General features: G+C 41.7%; 2 protein-coding genes across 2 annotated transcripts; both read left to right on the forward strand.

Annotated features, from left to right (window-relative positions):
* The first annotated feature begins 46 nt into the window (after positions 1 to 46).
* ggctb (gamma-glutamylcyclotransferase b) lies at positions 47 to 8541 on the forward strand. The gene is made up of 5 exons (XM_084052780.1): positions 47 to 159; positions 1141 to 1335; positions 2692 to 2837; positions 3453 to 3585; positions 6645 to 8541. The coding sequence occupies exons 2-5, from the start codon at positions 1219 to 1221 to the stop codon at positions 6807 to 6809; spliced, it is 561 nt and encodes a 186-aa protein (XP_083908906.1). The 5' UTR covers positions 47 to 159; positions 1141 to 1218; the 3' UTR covers positions 6810 to 8541.
* An 825-nt stretch (positions 8542 to 9366) lies between these two features.
* On the forward strand, positions 9367 to 15030 carry LOC311041841 (gamma-glutamylcyclotransferase-like; the record flags this gene model as incomplete). Its single annotated transcript, XM_084052326.1, has 6 exons — positions 9367 to 9379; positions 9467 to 9627; positions 10931 to 11079; positions 11269 to 11401; positions 12083 to 12255; positions 15003 to 15030. The coding sequence occupies 6 exons, from the start codon at positions 9367 to 9369 to the stop codon at positions 15028 to 15030; spliced, it is 657 nt and encodes a 218-aa protein (XP_083908452.1).
* Positions 15031 to 15454: the final 424 nt, after the last annotated feature.

Below are 15454 nucleotides of genomic sequence, written 5' to 3' on the forward strand. Positions count from 1 at the left end.
CAGGGATGCCTATACTCCAACCACGGAAGTAGGCTAGGCTAGGCTAGGCTACTAGCCAGCTGGCTGGGCTACTACTGTAGGCAACCATATGGATCGAGGATGAATCACTTTATGGCATTTGACATTGTCTCCCCGTCCCCGAATGACATCTAGCGAAACGTAGGCTACACACAGCTGTATAATTACATAATGTACTGCAGATACGATTAGAATGCCACTGACATGACCTCTGTTGGATGTTGAGGCATGCACATATGTTCGTGTTGTTCAGTGCCCTTTTTCTTGAACAAGAGAAAGGGTTTAGTGTGCACCTATGTAGAAGAAAAGGAGCATCGATGTAATAGCTAATTATTACTACTACTATTGTTGTTGTTGTTGTTGTTGTTGTTGTTGTTGTTGTTGTTGTTGTTGTTGTTGTTGTTGCTGCTGTTATTAGCCTATAGATATTTTAACCCATGAAAACCAATTTGAAACACTTGAAAAAATAAATAGATTATATAAATAAAACTTAAAATCTACACATGTGCTTGTGGAGAATATATAGTCTAATGAATTTACACAAATGTACTATTCATTAATTGAAACACACATGTCTCTCTCTATCTCTCTCTCTCTCTCTCTCTCTCTCTCTCTCTCTCACACACTCACACACACACACACACACACACACACACACACACACACACACACACACACACACACACACACACAAAAATCCTAGGTCAATAATATTGTCATTATAATTACTTAATCAGTTCCCCCTATCTTCCCACTATCAGTGGTGTTTTCTGACTGACCACTAGAGGGGGGTGTGAGTCACAAAGTGACCTCCAGTAGTCCATCTGAATGACATGCAGGTTTTGGCTGAACCCATACATACAGTGAGCTGTATTGTGTGGCGTGTGGCCTAGGCTAGGGGGCACGGCTCGGTCAGAACACAGCATTAGCATGAGAATGGTGTGTCAGCGTAGTATAAAAGAGAAGGCCACGCAATTTACATGCTACCACTTCTAAAAGGCTTATGATCTGTCCTCTGCTCCCGTTCCTCCTCCAAACCCTCTGCTGAACCTGGTTCTTCTGCTCAATAATCCTACCCTCTTCCTTTTTCCTCCTGTCTCCTCCTCTCTCATTTCCCCTCAGCATCTCTCCCTCTTCCTCCTCACCCTGCCTCCCCTCTTCACGGTGCTTGCCTTGCTCCTGGCACGACTGGCGGACAGCATGGAAGCTCAAGCTCCCCACACCTTCCTGTACTTTGCCTACGGCAGTAACCTGCTGAAGGAGAGACTCCAGCTCAAGAACCCCTCGGCCGCCGTCCACTGCGTGGCCAGGCTCATGGTACGATGCCCCACACACACACATGCACACACGCACGCACGCACACACACACACACACACACACACACACACACACACACACACACACACACACACACACGTGTAGTATACTGAGGTTGATTGATTGATTGAGTACTTTATTAGATAGAAATGTAAACAGCACGAGGTACAGTCAGATATTTGAGCTAAAAGGATAACACAAAAAAGTCCTGGGGACTTGTTTCCATTGTGGTCCTATATAAGCAGAGATACACAGGTAAACAGAGAGATTTAGAGGAAGTTCTCGGGGGCTATTACTGTATGTCCTTTTATTCACTTGGTTGCGCACAGAGCCGGCCCTGCCATAAGCAGAGTAGGCAATTGCCCTAGGGTGCCATTAGGCTGGGGGTGCGCCCACCAAGCCAAGATATGTGTTTTTTCTTTTTCTTTTTTAAGAATTGAAAAATATACATATTTGTGTATTGTTTATAAAACACAAATATTAAAAATAACCCTCGAATTTGTACATTTTAAGTATTTGAAAATGTTAAAGTTAGGTGGGCCCCAACAATGTACCCCTCCCTTCGATACGTTTTTTGGTTTTGCCCAGCCAGCATATCTGATTCTGACCGCTCGGCTCTGCGGCGGCTCCGCTTTCAGTTCAAACAGTGTAGCAGTTGCGGAGTTAAATGAACACAGCAGATTTTTATTGTGTTCTACCTACCTTCGTTTTTCATTCGCTGTGGGCTACAGAGGATGTACAGGATAGACAGGTTTCTTGTTTACAAACTTTACTGGGTGGGTGCGCATTCAGGGTGAAAAATCACTTTAAAAGAAACATGCACGGCTGAGACGAATAAACTGATTATTAGAGTCAGCTAGAGCCATGAGCAGCAGTGTGTGATGGTGATCAATTTACCTCAAGTGTCTCAAACTAGATAAGATACGACCTTTATTGTTAGAAGGGTGCATTCCAGATAATGTAAAGAGTTCTGCGTTCATCCCTAAATGTGCAGAAACCTGTTTATTAATTGCAATGGTACGGTACAGTATAACATACTGTACACGAACATGCATGCACAATGCACATGCAACAGCCACCCATGTGAATGGCAACGACGTGCAGCAAGATACATTTCTTGACTTTCAGAGGTCTTTTAACTCCATTTAGTTGCCTCCCAGTTTCATTCTCTCTACTATTGTGAACATGTAGATATGCTGTTTTCTGTGTGCAACACGGGCACACAAACTGAAAAAATCAAGTCGTACAGTGGATGGGAAATATATGGGTGGGGTTGGTCATCATCAGCAACTTTCTTTTTCTCTATCTGTCTCTTCTTATCTCTGTCTTTCTCTTTCCCTGCTGTTCTTTTCCAGGATTACAAGCTGGTGTTTGGGAATCACAAGGGCCTTGCCAGCGACCGGTGGCACGGGGGTGTGGCGACCATCGAGCACAGCCTGGGGGATGAGGTGTGGGGGGTAGTGTGGAGGATGAACATGTCCGACCTGGAGTCCCTAGACAGGTACAGCTGAATCCAGTGGAAAGTACATTTACTTATGTACTGTATGTACTTCAGTACATAAGTTTTTACTTTTGTCTCAGAGTCAAATATTGTATTTTTTACTCCACTACAATTATTAGAAAACGTAAGGCACTAGTTACTTTGTAGATTTGGATTATTATTACAAAAGACTACATAAACCACTTCAATCCTATATACATTTCGGCCATTTGAAAATGGCCGATCTGCAAGCTCACAATGCGTCCTGATGCAACACATTGTGAGCTTGTAGATCTGCTATTTTCAAAAGATTTTGATACAATTTATAAGTTTGAAAACTTGTGAAATGGGACATTTTGCATGAGTACTTTCTATTTTTGCTACTTTAAATACATTTTGATACCAATACTTTTGTACATTTTGAATTCCGGACTTTTACTTGTAGGAGTTTTTCTACATTTCAGTATTGATACTTTTACTCAAGTAAAAACAATGTGAATACGTTTTCCACCACTGGCTGAATCCTGCAGCTTCCATGCAATGGCTCAGGCAAACAAACGGCCAGCCAGCAAGGGAATAACAACCCTTTCATGTCTTTCATGTGTGTGTGTTTGTGTGTCGACACATGTGTTGCAGGCAGGAGAACGTGAGACTCGGAGCCTACAGCCCCGTGGCGGTGTCTGTGAAAACACAAGGTCCTGAGCTCAGCTGTCGCACCTACATCATGAACAGCTGTGTGTACGCCCCGCCCTCTCCACATTACATGAAGGTAAACGCCACTGCTGTCTCCTGTTTCGCCTCTTTGAGTGCAGTGCCATGTTCTCCAGCCTGATTTCACGTGTCGACCTATAGTGTTTAATGTCCTTGAAACAACACTCCTCACTGTGTCATGATTTGCAGTTAACGCTTTCAACTAATATTTTTGGCAAGAAATTATGAATTGGGCTTAAAGGAGTAGTTCACACCCCATGAGGCCTTGAATTAATGGAGATTCTTTTGTTATTGTCACATACCTGAGCCAATAATTTAATGACCGGTGGAGTCTCCGGTAGGAGACTCAAATAAGAGTCTCCTACTAAGTCTTTAAGTCTTATTGACCGAAGACCCGGTCATCAAATTATTGGCTTAGGAATGTGCCTAAAACAAAACAAAATCTCCATGAATGCAAGGCTTCATGGGGTGTGTAATTGATAGAAAATAAGTATTGTTTTTGCGGGGAACTACTCCTTTAAGAGTGCTGAAAATGTATGGAAAGCCACATCACAAGCCACCAGTGACAGATGACAACATAAACGTAGATGACATAATCCTTTGGAATGAATCTCTGTCACCCCCCCTCCTTGTCATGGCACACAGAACAATTGCTGTGGTGTTTGTTTCTGGTGCTTGCCGGACGCCGCACCGAGATTGTTTTTGTATGGCGTAGAGATAATGGGGCACAAGGGCACTAGGTCATGGGCCTTTTGAACCTTGTTTACTCGTGCCCACCTTTACTCCCCGAAGCTTCTGGATCGGTGGGTTCCAGCTCCATAATCTGGCTTCCACAGGGTCATTGCTTAGCCACTTCCGCTCAACCACATTGCAAACCCCATGTGGTTGAGCGGAGTCCGTCAGGGCTCTATGCTAGTGTATTTTCTGTTGTCTGTTATTGTGGGGAAAGCTTTTTGCTGAAAATAGACGCTATTTTCCTGCAAAAGCTCTCCCCACAATACGGATGCTGGGGTTTAAAGGGATAGTTCACCCCCAAAATGACTTTTTTTCCTATCGATTAGTCACCCCATGGAGACTGAATTTATGGATATTTTTTCGTTTATGTAGCATTCCTAAGCCAATAATTTGATGACCAGCAGCGGTTCTGGTAGGAGACAGTCTCCTTTGTGTCACCATGGGGTGAGTAATAGATACAAAAAAAGTCATTTTGGGGGTGAACTAGCCCTTTAAGTGGTTAAATACGTCAATGCATTGTGTCAGTGATTCTCAAACAGTTTCATGTCAAAGACCCCCAAACTGATACATACTGTAGAAAGGCAGCGGACCGCCATTTGAAAGGATTTTGTAAGGAAAGAAAAATAGACCACATCTACAAGATCACAATGCGTCGCATACTGACGTGTTATAAAATAGCATAAAACAGGGGTTAAGTGTTAAAATGATATATTAACTACATTTTGCTGGAGACCCCCCCTGTAATCCCCTCAAGGACCCCTGGGCGTCCCCCGGACCCCACTTTGAGAACCACTAGCGTTATGTGATCGTGATCATCCTCCAGTGGTGGAAGAAGTACTCACATTTTGTACTTGAGTAAAAGTACCAATACCACAATGTAGAAATACTCTGTTACAAGTAAAAGTCCGGTATTCAAAATGTACTCGAGTAAAAGTACAAAAGTATTCACATTTAAATATACTTAACACATCGGGTGCCAGCATTTTTTCATAACAACTTACCGTGGGTGCCAGCATTCTCCCCATTGACTGCGCTTTGCTGTTTAAAGTTTCGGCGTGCGTTACAAGCAAATCCACGCAAAAAAAAGCATCGATTCATGTTCTGCCATGAGCCTGGCTACAGGCTGGAACCATAACATTCCCCTCGCGGGTTACAACGGGGGGGGGATCGCGCATCGCGCATGACCGTTTTTCCCCACAGGAAACAGATTCGGAGATATAGGCGTTTCAAAGTAGGAAATAGACAGGAGTTTTCGGAGAGCGATCTGGCACTTCCTTCGCAGGATTACAATGGGTGCTCCCAGAGCTGCTCTAGCCCCGCCCGCGCGGAGAAAAATGAAAAAAACAAAAAGACTGAAACCACGGTTCAGACCGTGTTCGGCACCGAAGCTTCGGAACCGCCACTATGTAAACACACGTTTCAGACCGTGTTTGGCACCCGATGTGTTAAGTACTGAAAGTAAAAGTACTCATTTTGCAGAATGTCCCATTTCACAAGTTTCCAAATGTATAAAAATGCTTGGAAAATAGCAGATCTACAAGCTCACAATGTGTCGTGATGCGATGCGTTGTGAGCTTGTAGATTGGCTATTTTCAAATAGCCAAAGTATATATAGGGTTGAAGTGGTTAATGTATGTTTTGTAATAATATTCAAAATCTATAAAGTAACTAGTAACTAAAGTTTTCAACTAATTGAAGAGTAAAAAGGTACAATATTTGTCTCTGAGATGTAGTGGAGTAGAAGCAAAAGCATTGAAATATGGAATTAATCAAGTAAAGTAAAAAATACCTCAAAATTGTACTAAAGTACAGTACTTGAATACATGTATTTAGTTACTTTACACCACTGTCATCCTCCTAGTGTTCACAGTTCTGTGTGTGTGAACGAACGCTGGTTGCCAGGCTGTTCTTTAGCCCGTCTGACTGCACCAGATAACACGAGGCCTTGAGAGAAAAAAACACACAGAGGGCAAACAGGAGAGCGTGGCTTTGTGGCCAAAGCTTTGTGGTGTATACCGCTGCCAACTGCGAGAGAGTCACTCTGTTGAACATGTTGCATTGTGCGCTCTGATTTGTTTGTGTGTGTGCAGGGGTGGAAAGTAACTAAGTACATTTTCTCAAGTCTGTACTTATAAGTACAATTTTGAGGTATTTTAACTTATCTTAAATTACTTAGTTACTTACAAAACCACTTCAGCATATATATACTTTGGCAATTTGAAAATAGCCTGTCTACAAGTTCACAGCTTGTGAGCTTGTAGATCTGCTATTTTCAAATTGTTTTTATTTAAAAAGAAATACAATAAATAAATCATAATTCTAACAAACAAACACTTTCAGTCAGTTTATTTTTGCTTTATTCCATGCATCCTCCATTATCAGGTGATTGTAATGGGGGCTGAGCAGAACGGCTTGCCAGAGGATTACCAGGACAAGCTGAGAGACATCCAGACCAACCGTTACGACGGCGCCTTGCCTGTGATGACCGAGCTGGAGCGGATCATGAAGAAAGCCAAGGAGAGAGCCCACCGCCGCTCTGACGCTTGACAGTGAACCAAACAACTCCATGTTTGAAGACCTCAACCTTTTACACTGGCATATACTGTTGTCCCCATAGCAGTGCCTTGAATACAAGAACGCTCGCCCCAAAACACGCTCGTCCCGGGTCAAATCCGGCGACCTCGGAACCGTCGCCACCAGGTATTCCTAAACGTAGCCTCAGTAAAATAATGCCTAAACCTAGCCTTGTTCCTAATCTTAACCTCAGTAAAACTATGCCTAGACCTAACCGTATTCTCAGTAAAACAAATACAAGAATACAAGAACCCCTGGGGCGAGCGGCCCGCGAAAGAAAAAGGGGGCCATGTGTTTTGGGCGAGCCTTCCGGTTACCAGTGCGGGCTGGTCCACAAATGCCATTCTTTTACACTTTGAAGCATTGTTGAAAATGTTTTAATCACAAGCGCAATTGCATAGAATCTTCATTACACATTGGCCTTAATCATTTTTAAACAAAACAAAAAAGAGCTCTGGATCCACATGGGAATGGTATAGCTCCGGTGAGTATCTCGGACTTTGTGTGACCAGCCTGTGACGTCAGTCATTCAGCGTCTTCACTTCCCACACCAATTGGTGGCAAGCTGGCACCGACCGACTCATTGGAGGCAATGTAGGGTTCAGTGTCTTGCCCAAGGACACTCCGACATGTGGACAGGAGGAGCTGGGATTCAAACCGCCGACCTACGGATCATTGGACGACCTGCTCTACCTCCTGAGCCACAGCCGCCTCAAATATAAATGATAACTCTACGGACTGGCCTTGGCACTCCAATCAACACAATTTGCGCATAGTAAAGCCTTAGTTCCACTAGTCGGTCTGGGCACTTGTTCAGCGGGGAGGGGAACTGTGAAAGATAGTGTGACTGTGAACCTCTACATGAGTTACGCTCTCTGGAGTGAAACTTCTTACTGTCAGGTGAAAGAAGCAGCTGGTGACTCCATATGCCAGGGCAACAGTATATACAGCCACTGGCAGCAACATGGAGGGGAAATTGGCAGTAGCCTACACAGAGGAGAACTGGCAATGAATACAACTGAAGAGCAGATGTGATCACTCTGAAGTACGGACACACGGCCTAAATCATAATTTAAAACATATAATAAATATACAGCATGAGTCATGTCAGTCTCCACAGTTATGTATGTACCGACCTATTGCATAAACTCTGACTTCATGCAACAGCCTATCTACGACACACTGGTGTGCTGAAACAAACAAAAATGCAGATTCTGAATCACAAACCAGTGATAGCGCATGTACAGCAGCACAGCAGATGTACAAGCTCAGCTTGTACATCTGCTATTTTTGAGAACCACTGTTTTAAATACTAAGAATGTTTTGAAAAACGTATGTTGCTATATATATAGCTAAAATGAAAAAAATGACACAGATGCTTTCCCGGTTTTAATGGGTTAGCCATGGCGTCTCCATTTTGGGCATGTCATATAGACTAAAATAGTCAAACAGGTAGCCTATAGCCGTAGGCCTATATGCTTAATTCATAATCATCGTACGACGGTGTCGCGTGCCTGATCTACAAGCACGCAATGTGACACATTGTGACCTTGAGGGCTATTTTCCTCATGCAATAGTGTCAGGTTTAACTGGTTTTTAAGTACCGACTTCCAATGTACTGTATGTGATCTCACCAAGCTCCTATCCAGATAATACAGCTGGACACTTCTCTGTAAAAAGTCTCCATGAATAAAAATGCAATGTCTTTAACAATCCACGTTATGACTGTATTTTGATTGATTGATTGATTGATTGATTGATTGAATACTTTATTAGACAGAGGTACAGTCAGACATTTAGGTTAAAAGGATAGCAGAAAAAAAGACCAGGGGATTGTTTCCATTGTGGTCCTGTGTATTCAATTCATCAACATGGCAAAAAAAAATAACACAAAAATACAAATCATCATTCATGTACAAAGGAAAAAAGAAAATGTCGGCAGACATTTTTCCTTCAATATTTAATGAGTCTGAGAGGGAATGGGTGGATGAGCCTTTTACAGATCCATGTTTACACTTTCAGAGTAAATTGATACTGGATTTCACTGTGCAGTATAAGTCACACAATTTATGTTATAGGTTAAAAAATTGTCAGAAGTTACATGTATTATTGATTATGTTTACATCATATTTATCTAAATTAGTGTAAACACCAAGGGAGCGTGCAGAGAGAGGGGGGGGGCGGGTTAATATATTCAAGTGCACATTTTCTTCATTTCATCCAGACGTGATCCTGACCATGATACCGCTATTCTGGTTGCCATGGTGATGGTGCCCTTGTTTCACCTCGCGTCATCAGGCACCATGGTAACCAGAAGAGCAGTGTGGAAAGCCTGGTTTCTATTTGCCTCGGTGCTCTGATCTGGGTGCAGAGCCCGCCTACTGTATCCGGTCATTCACACGCACACACATACGTACACGTAGAGACCGTTTCCATATCCGCTCTCTCTAGTCCGGAGACCGGATCAGCGCAACCAATGCAGAGCGCGTCGTAAGCCAATCAGCGTCCACGTTCGCTCTCACGTTCCTCAATGATGCTGTCAGGTTCAGGACTAGACAACAACATGTCTTGTCTGCGTTATCCTGCTACGATTTGTCTTTTCATTTGCCTTTTACACATTGCTCACACAGCAACCAGCATCACCAGTGGTCTGGGAAACCATTACTTTGTGTCTAACAATAACAATTCATCTGAACATTTTCTGTATTTTGCCTATGGGAGTAACTTGCTGAAGGAGAGACTCCATGTGAGGAACCCCTCTGCTGCTTTCGTGACAACGGGACGATTAAAGGTATTTATAGGCTGTTATGTGGATGGAGGATAGAATAGTTGGTGATTCATGAATATCTCAGCAGCATGCAGTTACACTTGTTGGAGTGTTGCGATAACGTTGCAGCATGGAGACATGGGAAATGTCGCCCCCTTGTGACATTTTATCTTGGACAAGTAGGCAGTAATAGTGCAAAATGTTATAATGATAATCTCAACGGATGAATTGGACCCCCAAACTAACAGTGGTGTAAAGTAACTAAGTACATTTACTCAAGTACTGTACTTAAGTACACATTTGACGATGTTTTACTTTACTTGAGTATTTCCAATTTTCAATCCTTTTACTTCTACTCCACTACATCTCAGAGACAAATATTGTACTTTTACTCCACTCGGGGCGCCTGATGGAGGGGAAGGGAACTGGTTGGAATAACGTGTTCCTTCCACGCACTACGTCCAACCAGGGAAACTCTCCCCTGTCAGGTGACAAGAAGGTCAGTTGGCTCTCATGCATTGAAGGAGGCATGAGCTCTGCCCTGGCCTCCCTGGGTTGGCAGAGGGAAGGTAGTGCCCAGGATTACATAGACAATTCGCACTGGGTGTAAAAAATGGGGTTACAAAATCGTGGATAAAAATTTAACAAAAAATTAAAAAAAGAGAGGTAGCAGGGGAGCCTGGTTATTGAGGGCCTTGTAGGTGGTGATGAGTATTTTGAAATCTATTCTGTGTTTTACTGGGAGCCAGTGAAGGTCGTGGAGGATTGGGGTGCTGTGGATCAGGTTCTTGTGAGGAGGCGGGCAGCAGAGTTTTGCACATATTGTAAGTTTCTTGAGAACTTTGGAGCTGGCACCGTAAAGGAGGCTATTGCAGCAGTCAAGTGTGAATGTGATGAAGGCTCAAGGTTGTACAACGAATAGCGTAAATAGCCGATCTACAAGCTCACAACACGTCTCATCACAATGCATTGAGCTTGTAGATGGGCTTTAAACAGTGGTGTAAAGTAACTAAGTACATTTACTCAAGTACTGTACTTAAGTACCATGTTGATGTATTTTTACTTTACTGGAGTATCTCCAATTTTCTATACTTTTACTTCTACTCCACAACTATCTCAGAGGCAAATATTATACTTTTACTCCACTATAATTATTTGAAAATGTTAATTACTAGTTACTTTGTAGATTTAGATTAATATTACAAAACATACACTAACAGTACATTTAAAAAAATACTTAAGTAAAAAATGTGCTTTTTCCACCACTGGCATTAAAAGAAAAAATGTCAATGAGTCTGCTGATATATTTCAACCCTTTCCTGATCAGGATCATAGCCTCCGTTTGGGACACTGGACACCAGACTTCGATGGCAACTGCTGGCATGGAGGTGTGGCTACTATTGAACGCAGTGAGGGAGAAGATGTTTGGGGCGTCGTCTGGAGACTGAACATGAGAAATCTCATTACTTTGGACAGGTAGCTTCATTGTGACCGCTTTAAAGATTTGTTGCATTCATATTATTATTATTATCATTATTATATATTATTTCTATAGTAGCCTATTTCGCTTTTCTCAATGGCCAAGTAAAATATGTGTAAAACCTATTTGGTTCATAAAATAATTCTGACTGACATTTTTTGAAATTTGTATTTCCCAATTTCCAGCCAGGAGGGAGTTAAAGCCGGCAGGTACCGACCTTTGGAGGTGCGAGTGCTCACAGATGATGGAGAGATGCTCTGTCGAACGTACAAGATGAACGAATACAAACCTTACCTCACCTCTCCACCTTACAAAAAGGTTTACATTCAAACTTTACCTTACAAAAAGGTTTAAATTCAAACCTTATGTTACCTCTCCACCAAGCCTTTTGAAAATGCAGAGCTGTTTTGACAGTTGAGTCCGACCAGTTCGTGATTTATGGGTCCGATGTTGATCCCGATTTTACCGACACATGGTCGCGCTGCAACGTGTCGTACACTTGTAGATCAGCACTTTTGAACATTTTCATCTATATGCCATGCCCAAAATAAGGATGCCAGGGTGAAAGTGATTAGTAATACGACACACGTAATGGTATGACGTAAAATAAGTCAAAAATGACTTGAGTAAAAGTATAATACCTTGTTGCTCTGTTATCTGATATAATTCATTATTGTTATTTGCATTATTGTCTTGTGTTATCGTTGCTTGGATCTGTACAAGCACTTTGTAACACTGCACATGTAAATCAAGTATTTTATTATTATTATTATTATTAAAACATGAAATAACGTTTTGTAACAGCATTGCATAACAAGTATGTTACAACAAACAGTTTGCAAAGACAAGCACAGGGAATACAAGGTCTGAGGATTTTAAACCCAAGAGAGCACTATGGCTTGTTTCATTGGGGTCCTATGTACTCACTTCATCGAAAAATGCATTCAATTCATTTCTAAATAGTTTCTAAACCTCTTCATCTTGTTTTGTTCTTTCCAGGTAGTGTGTCTGGGTGCGATACAGAATGGTCTACCACAGGATTACATAGACAAACTGCAGGCGCTGGAGACCAACGGATACAGTGGTCCATCTATCGTGGATACCATCCCGGGTTTGAGTCCTGGTAATAAGAACTGGGCTGGGGACAATAACCTTGCTACCGCTATGCCCTGGTGTGATGTACAGTGCTGGTCTGAGGTCGTTTCGGCAATTACTTTTTCTATGATAGTGCTTATATTTTTTGGTTTTGGTTTTTCTGTTTGCATGTTTATTGTGAAACTGAATATCCTCCCTGACGGGTGAAAACCTTGTAGGCTCGAAACCATTACTTTTCAGGAAATGGAAATAAGTTTCCAAACAGTGGTCGGGACTCATGTGTGGGTTGCGGACCGATTTTTGTGGGTCGTGAGTAAATGTCCCCCATTTTTCGTTTTCCTACATGAAAAAAAAAATCATTATCATTTCAAAAGTAAAAAATAAGTTTAAACAAACAAAATCATCAATCATCAATTAAAAACAATTCCAATAGATATTTTTAAAATATTTCATAATGAAAGAAGTAGTGAAAATAGCAGATTACAAGCCAACAATCATAACTGCGCCATGAGCTTGTAGATCTACTATTTTTGAATAGCCAAAGAAATCTTAAAATGACACAGATGCGTTCCCGGTCTTAATGGAATAAGATACATTTTTGCACATTTTGGAATTATTTATGAAAGCTGCAAACCCAATGTTTTCATGTCTTAGTTTTTAGTTTTTCTCCCTATTTACACAAATTCCTGTAAATAGTGTAAATCAGTGGTTCTCAACCTTTTCTGGATTAGGACCCACTTGAAAATCTCTAAAGCGTTTGCGGCCGACCCATCTGACCACTTTGCCGCATGCATTTTCAGAGCATGTTTATTGTTCTGAAAAGTTCCAGAAAATCTTAGAATTTTCTTTTTGGGGAAAATGTACAGTATAAAGTTTAATACAGCAATGCATTGATATTGAAAAGAGAATGTACTTTGTAATAATGTACTTTTGAAGACTTAAGTATTTTTAAAAGCAGTAGTTTAACTCATGTGCCAATTTGACAGAGCAACTTTCACTTGTAGTTGAATATCTGAACTTTGACTCAAGTACTGGGGTCGAGTAGTCTGTGAAATGACGGTAAGATACTATTGATGAAGGTCCAGAGTGACCAAAATGTCAGTGTTTAATAAACGTTATGCTGCTGTCTGAGCAAGAGCAGTGTGTGGGATATTTCTTCTTCAATGGTCAAACGTTTTGTATAATCTCGCTAAGACAGATTTTTTGTTTTACAAATGCGTTCCCATATAACAATTTAGAAATGTACGCATTTACAGACGCTCTTGAGTGATTTACAGTAAGCAAGGTTAACACAAGGTAATACATCAAATCCATAGAGATGGTGTAGACGATATTTGTAGTGGTGTTCACTCTCCATTCCGACATCTCACCACTCCGACTAGTGGCTTCCGCGTGCGGTTAGGGTTAGGGTTAGGGAATGGTTAGGGTCGGACTTCAGTGCTAAGCCTTTTTAGAAAGGTCATCCTTTCAGAAAAAGGCAGAGCAAGGAATTTTTGCTCTCGCCATCTTATTTTTGAAAGAAAGTCTTTTTGGGATCCTGCTACTCTTTAATTTTAAGGTCCATATAATTTCACATTCTGTTTAATTAAGTATTCCTTTAGACTACATTCTAAATCTTTGCCCTAAGCCCTTTTTGGCTGTTACCCCTTTCCTGGAGGGAGGGGGGGAAAAACATTTTTTTCCAATTAGGGTTAACCATTTCACCTTTCTTTAAGGTTTAGGTTTTTGGGCATGTTTACAAATTATAATATGAAATAGAAATGCCAGTGAACTTTGTGAGAAATGTTCACTGGGGACTGTGCATGGCAGGTAAGTCCAGTCATCCTGAGTCCCACCTGGACCGCATACCAAAAAATCATCCATAATGTCATTATAAGAATGGTACAGGATTAGGACTCAATAAAAGATTTAAGAGAACAAATACAGTTATGGACCATGACGGAGGCGCGCCGACTCAGCAGACCTTGAGGCCGAGGAGTTGCGCCCGAGCGCCTCCAGGCGCGAGTGCCCGCAACGACCGGCCGAAGGGCTGCTAGTCGACTCAGCGCCGTCCGAGTTATGTACCGATAGGGACAGAATCGTAAATGATGTTTGTGGGGACTGCGTGTACCCCAACTAACCTTCCCTGTGACTACTGGTCAATAGTGTGTCTTTGTTGGGACTGATACAATTCTCCATTTCTGCTACAGGGGTTGGGGTTAGAGTAATGAGGGCCTTAACCCCTTTTAATTTTAAGGTCCTTATTATTTCACATTTGTTCATCTAAGTCTTCCTAGGTCCATTGTTTGATTGTGTGTGTCTTGGCCCACTTAGTCCTTTTGAAGGCTTGAGTGGGCATTTGGGTTGATCACCCTCACACCTATTTGGGTCTTTAAGCTATGGGTCAGGGAGAAGCCCCTTGCCTTCCCCTAGGGTCGTTGACGTGTCTGTGATTGTCCTTAATGGTCGGGTGTTATTCCTCCTTTCTCTGGTGGGTCTTTGTTCTTTTAGTTCTCTAAGTACCTGGTGGTCTCTTTGTGTGTTTCTGTGAGTTAATTTGAGTGAATTAAGAAGGGTTGGTTTGTGTGTTTCTGGTGTTTGTCATATTCAGTCCTTCTGGAAAAATTGTGTCCAATCTTTTTATCCATTGTCTTTCGTTATATTGTCTCTGTCCTGTTGTCCAATTTGGGTTATGCTCTAAGCCAGTGACTTTTAGGGAGTTTATTCCATGTGTCATAAAGTGTTGAACAATTATCAAATTGGTCTTCTTGCCATTGTTTATATTATATCTATGTTGGTTTAATCTGGTGGCGATTGTGTTTTGTGTTTCACCCACATATTGAAGGCCACACTTGGTGCAGGTGATTAAGTAAATACAGTTTTTAGTGTTAGCCTGCATTCTTTGTTTAATGCCAAACACTCTTTTGTTGTGCCTGTTGGTTACCATTTGGGCTGTTTTAAAGTAATCTGGTCTCTTGTTAGTTGGTCTATTCGTTCCTTTAAGAGTGCTGTGGACTAGGTAATCTTTGAGGTTCTTGTTTTTCCTATAGGCTGAAATGATTTTACACCCATTTAAAAGTGTGTTTCCTCTGTTTTGGAAATTTATTTTTATCCTGGTGTTGGCTAATTTGCTTTGTGAGGAGTAGGTAGTGACCAAGGCCAGTTTTGGGCCCTGGTATTTTTCCTTTACTTCCAGAAAGGTGTCTTGGGCTTTTCGTAGGAAGGTCCTTGTGTAACCTCTTTTTCGTAGGGCGCAGAATAAGATCTTGCAGGCTGTCTTAAAATCCTGTTCTTGTG

This window comes from Gymnoscopelus microlampas (assembly GCF_963454915.1).
Source record: "Gymnoscopelus microlampas genome assembly, chromosome: 3".
Taxonomy (NCBI): Eukaryota; Metazoa; Chordata; class Actinopteri; order Myctophiformes; family Myctophidae; genus Gymnoscopelus; species Gymnoscopelus microlampas.